Below are 5,984 nucleotides of genomic sequence, written 5' to 3' on the forward strand. Positions count from 1 at the left end.
AGGCACATTTGGGATGCAAATAGGAGATCAAGAGCTGGCCTTTCCATAAACATTTATATTATTTACAGTTTATGTTATTATAATCAATGTTGCTGGAAACATCCTTTCATATTATCTCCTGCACACATAGGGATTAGACTTACTTTAACTTATACAAGTAGGAGAAAATAGCTGAGTCCTAACATAATAGTCTTCAGTTTTAATATTTTGTGAAATTTGAAAAGAAAATTTCTGTGCATAAAATATTTTATAAGTAAGACAAAGTTACTATTTTAAAAATTGAATTATAAGATCATATTTAGCCATATACATTAACCGTGAAATCATTTTAGCCAATTTAATCTCTTCTGGTCTGGTTTCAGTAGGCATCATTGAATGGATAAATGGAGACTGAAAATGATACAACAGTGACAGAGTTCATTATTTTGGGATTAACAGATAATCCTACGCTATGTGCCATCTTCTTTGTGGTTTTTCTAGCAGTGTATGTTGTTACCATAGTGGGAAATATCAGCATAATCCTCTTAATCCGAAGCAGCCCACAGCTTCATACCCCAATGTACCTTTTCCTTAGCCATTTGGCCTTTGTGGACATTGGCTATTCCACATCAGTTACACCAGTCATGCTCATCAGTTTCTTAAGAGAGAAAACGACTATCCCTGTCACTGGCTGTATAGCCCAGCTTGGCTCTGATGTCACGTTTGGAACTACAGAGTGCTTCCTGCTGGCCACGATGGCCTACGATCGCTATGTGGCCATCTGCTCTCCCCTGCTCTACTGCACCCACATGTCCCCAAGGGTCTGCATCCTACTCCTGGGCACTTCCTACCTGGGTGGGTGCATGAATGCCTCCTCATTTACAGGCTGTTTGATGAACCTTTCTTTCTGTGGCCCAAATAAAATCAACCATTTTTTCTGTGACCTCTTCCCACTCTTGAAGCTTTCCTGTGGCCATATTTACATTGCTGAAATATCCCCTGCCATCTCCTCCGCATCGGTCCTTATCAGCACACTCTTCACCATCATCGTGTCCTACATCTACATCCTCCACTCCATCGTGAACATGCGCTCCGCTGAGGGAAGGAACAAGGCCTTCTCCACCTGCACTTCCCACCTCACTGCGGTCACTTTGTTTTACGGGACAGTTTTGTTTGTTTATGTGATGCCCAAGTCAAGTTATTCAGCTGATCAGGTCAAAGTGGCATCTGTGATCTACACGGTGGTGATCCCCATGTTGAACCCCCTCATCTACAGTCTCAGGAACAAGGAGGTGAAAGAGTCCATGAGAAAACTGATGGTGAGAACACACTGGTTTTCCTGAATTAAATCAGATGTAAAAGTCCATAAAAAACAAAACGACTCATTTGGAGAACATTCGTGCTTGATATTTTAATGATATTTATCATTAACTTTATCATTTATATACTGAAGAGCTCCTCTAAATGTAGAAAGCCATTGTTTACTTCCATTTATAAAGTTAAATGGGTCATTTACATGGACATCTGCTGGATTCAAATTAAATATAGATTTTTCAAGGTCAGAATACTTCAGAAAATAGTTTCTAATGAAATCTTTCCCATTCACTGATTATAGAATCCTCATTAAATAGAGACATATAGAGGCTTATTTTAATCAAAGAACAACTTTCTTTAAATTCCATCTTGTAAAATAACATTTGGAAAAGAAATTTTCAAAATATATTTAATAAATGGTAATGTTGACAAATCAGGCAGTTTCAAGCACTTCCTTTAAAGGTATTGCCCTGCCATGGCAAATGGATATTTAAACTTCAGAAATTATGATATTAGTGTCTCAGAAAAGCTTATATTTATTTTCATTTTGTTTAAGCCAAAGATAGAATTATGATTCCTCTATTTGGCCATTAAGAGATCCAAGCCACATAGCACAGAAGAAATTCTGAATAAATTTCAGCTGACTCTTCTCAGGACTGAAGTCTCTGGTTGAGCACTGAAGTAGGATTTTGGAAGCTGACATTTCTTTGGGGTAGGAGACTGAGATAGTGAGACTTTCTTTGAACAATAGCTTACAGTTAGGAGACATGGAATTATGGCTCAGGCAAAAAGTATATTTGCCATGCATTTTTATAATGTCTCTCAAAAAGGTGTCCATTGTCACTGTTTCTTCCAGTTCCCATTTTGTAGGGGCTTATGATCCGATCCAGTCTGTTTATGGCAATTGTCTCTAAATTTATTTTCTGCCTCCAGTACTTCTTCCACAATAATTTCTGACTGATATTTTACTTATTTTATTTGTGTTATTAGCATAGTAATAGAGTCAGACAAATCCTGAGACAGTAGGGAGGGACCATTTTATAAGATGACCTCCCATTCCTGCATTCTTCATCAACCAAATGAAGGAAATCTCTTCTTCTGCCTGGAAGCCACATTGTGAAATTTCTGTGGTCCTGTTTCCCCATTTGTACCTCTTTACTTGCATCGATTATAGGCCTATAATTCCACTAGTGCAAAATTTGGGGGTTAAAGTCAGGACAGACATGGCCCTTTGCAAAGAGAGGACATTCAAAGGTATGACTTCAGTGTAACAAAGTGTCCTCTTAAGAATTGTGGTGGGTACATTGCACTCTGGTGGTTGAAGGTTTTCATGGACTGTTTCTGGAAGCCCTCTTCATCTTGCCCTCCACACTTCACTCTTCATCAGGGTTCATTCTCAGACCTTTGCCTCCCCATGGTCCCCTTGAGTGACCTCATCTTCTCCCATGGGGTCAGCTACCACCTGTGTGGTGACAGTATCCCTATTTCCAAAGACAACCTTCACTGGAGGACAGATGAATGTCTTCACTGGCCTTTTCCCTAGAACTCTCAAACTCATTGTGCCCTGACTGAATTTACCATATTTTCCCCACAATTGTTCTTTTTCTTCTGTTTCCTTTCCCAATAAATGTCACCTCTTTCAAAGTCTGTACTCCAACAGACTTGGGGTGGCCCTCACTGCACTCCTATGTATGTAAATGGTTGGCCTCCCTCCTTCCCTTCCCCTTCCTTTCCTTCTCTCAAAAGAAACATATGTCACATATTGACCTGATCCTTATCTAAGTCCCTTTTGTCTAGAGCCTTAAATGTTCCCCAATTGATTATCATAAGTCCATGCAGACATTTGTCATTTGTATTTCAACTCCAAGGAATTCAAATAATTCAAACAATTCAAACACCCAGATATAGGGGGTGTGATTTCATCAGGCACTGTTACAATCATTTTTGTAGAGGATTTATATTTACAGTCATTTCCCCCTGCCAAGTTCTGAATCAACTGAAGAAAGGCAAAAAGGGAAAGTATATGTGAGAGCAACATATTACCTATAAAAATGAAAGCACTGATATTAAAGAATGTGGTTTATTTTTATGGACACATGTATTTTTCTTCCCTGAATCCCAGAATTTGCCACTCTTCCTTCTGGCAGTACTGTCATTGGGCAGACACTCTGGTCTCCCTAGTGACACTAGGGCTTTTCCCGTGAGTTAACAGCATGGCCAAGAGCAGTTAAGAACACCGAAGTCAGGTTAACTCCCAAGAGAAAGGAAGAAGAAAGGCTAGGATGCTGTTTTGGGATGCATTGTGTTCCCCCAAAATTCATATTTTGAACTCTCAATCCCCAGTACCTGAGGATGTGACTATATTTGGGAATAGGTTTATTGTAGATGTAATTTGTTAAGATGAAGTCATGCTGGAGTAGGGTGGGCCTCTCATGCCAATATGACTGATGTCCTCGTCAAAAGGGAAATTTTGGACACAGGCAACACATAGGAAGGATGCTATGTGAAGATAAAGACAGAGCCCTGGTTAATGCTTCTACATGCCAAGGAACACCAAATATTGCCTTCCAACCACCAGAAGCTAAATGAGAGGCCTGGATCAGAGTCTCTTTTACAGCCCTTAGAAGGAACCAACCCTGCCAACACCTTAATCTTGAACTTCCAGCCTCCAGGACTGTGAGAATGAATTTCTATATTTAAGCCCCTAGCGGATGATACATTGTTATGACAGCCTTAGAAAACTAATATAATTGCACACCTAGTTTTCCTCTCAAAATTCACCATCAGCTAACTTACTTCTTCCAGGGGAGGAGAGAATGAAGGCTTGGAAAGATGCCAGGTGCATTACACTAGTGGGTGCCCTCCGAAAGAGGGAAGAATATTAGGAATGGCAAAAAAACATTTTCCCCAAAGTGAGTCAAGGAATAAAGATCAATGATAATGATAATATCCCTGGTGGGAACAATCAAAAACTCTTTTCAGAAGTTTTTTAAGGTTTCCATTTACTATGAGTTGTAGATTGCTACTTTGAAGGCAGGGATTTGAACTGGAATTCTAAAAGATCCTGACCTGTTATGATGTTAAAAGATTCACAAATTTTGGGAAAACTTTTCCTCTTCTGATTGGGACTTAGGATAGATATTTTCTCAAGATTTTATGAAACACTTAACCCAGAGTAGCATAATGGAAGAGATTAAAGCAAAGACGCAAGAGGTAACTTCTTGGGGCGATGAAATTATTGCATATTATGATTGGGGTGGAGGTTATATAGATATATACACTTGTTAAAAGTCATCAGCTTGTATGTTTAAATTGTGTGTATGTAAATTACACCTAAATAAAAATGTTTGACGATTCTACAAGGGAGCTCTTTCTTTCCCATTTTAATCTGAGGGTACAAGCAGTGGTAACCTTAGCATCACCCACTACCCATGTAAAGCAATACTATTTTTTAATTATTTCTTACAAATGTTGCCTCCTTGCCTGTTGTACCTCCCCTAGTTTCCTATATATTTATTCTTCTGGGTGCTCTTCACTTCTTTCTTTGATACTATGCTCATACCTGCATTGGTTTTCCTTCTTAAAAATCTCTATTGTTGCTTCTTTTAATATAAGTGTATCAGTGATGAATTTGAACAGTTTATTGGGGGGAGGTCAGAAAAATCTTCTGATGCACCTTTATTTTGGAGAGATATTTTGTTTGGGGTAGATTTCTAGGTCATCAGTTAAAAATCTTTGAGCACATTTAAGATGTCATTGTTTCGTTGCTTGTATCATTTCTTTTGAAAAGTCAACTATCAGTCTTTTTTTTTTCTTTTTTAAGGGAGTATGTATTTTATCTTCCCCTGGGATCTATTGCTAGTCTGATCTTTCTAGGTAAGGTGCAGCCCTCTAGGAGTCTCAAATAACAGCTGAGGGTGTTATCAATCCCCTCCATCCTAAATGGCCTATCTAGCAAACTCTATCAAATCAGTACTGCAAAACGTTGGAATCTCTGCTTGAATCCTCAGCCTCCCACAGGCTGCTTTCTGCCTGGTATTTTGATATCCTGCCAACCCATGTTCAGCTTAGGAGTAGTCAGATTTCTTCATGAGAAGTTACACATTGGATTTCAGGCTCACTTCTCCACAGTTTCTTTCTCTCCAGGATCTTGGCTTCTCAAGTCTTAGCTTCCTTGGCATCTTTGGTCTCCATCCTCTATAGACCTACCCTGTCATAGCACCAAAAGCCCCAGGCCCTAGCTTTTTGCCCAGTCTCTATTATTCATGCTATCATTTGTGAAGAACAAGGAAGGCTTCACTAGGGGAAATGGCACTTAAACTGAGACATAAAGAAATATCAGAGTTAATTGGCCATTGAGAGTTAGAAATGCAATTCCAGAAACTTTGGTGGTGGGTGGGTGAAAACAGTGATGTGGGAGGTTGAACTAATCATCTTCAGCTCAAAGTACAGTGTATGGTACAGATCAGGAACTCAACAAATATCTATTTGTTAAATATTAACTCTAATTCAATAAACATTTGTTTAGAGTCTCATATTTCTGACACTAGGCTATGAACTAAGGATGCAAAGTTCAAAGTGTCATGTAATTTTCTTGCAAGAATTTCACAATAATCAAGAAAAAGTTTCTTAAAATACAATAGTTTCTGTTCAAGTTGTATGAACAAAGTGTTAGATGCCAGGTTTCTTAA

General features: G+C 38.8%; 1 protein-coding gene across 1 annotated transcript; it reads left to right on the plus strand.

Moving 5' to 3' along the window:
- Positions 1-362: 362 nt before the first annotated feature.
- LOC123642397 (olfactory receptor 481) lies at positions 363-1,352 on the plus strand. The gene has a single exon (XM_045557449.1). The coding sequence runs from the start codon at positions 384-386 to the stop codon at positions 1,320-1,322; it is 939 nt and encodes a 312-aa protein (XP_045413405.1). The 5' UTR covers positions 363-383; the 3' UTR covers positions 1,323-1,352.
- Positions 1,353-5,984: the final 4,632 nt, after the last annotated feature.

This window comes from Lemur catta, chromosome 7, assembly GCF_020740605.2.
Source record: "Lemur catta isolate mLemCat1 chromosome 7, mLemCat1.pri, whole genome shotgun sequence".
Lineage (NCBI taxonomy): Eukaryota > Metazoa > Chordata > Mammalia > Primates > Lemuridae > Lemur > Lemur catta.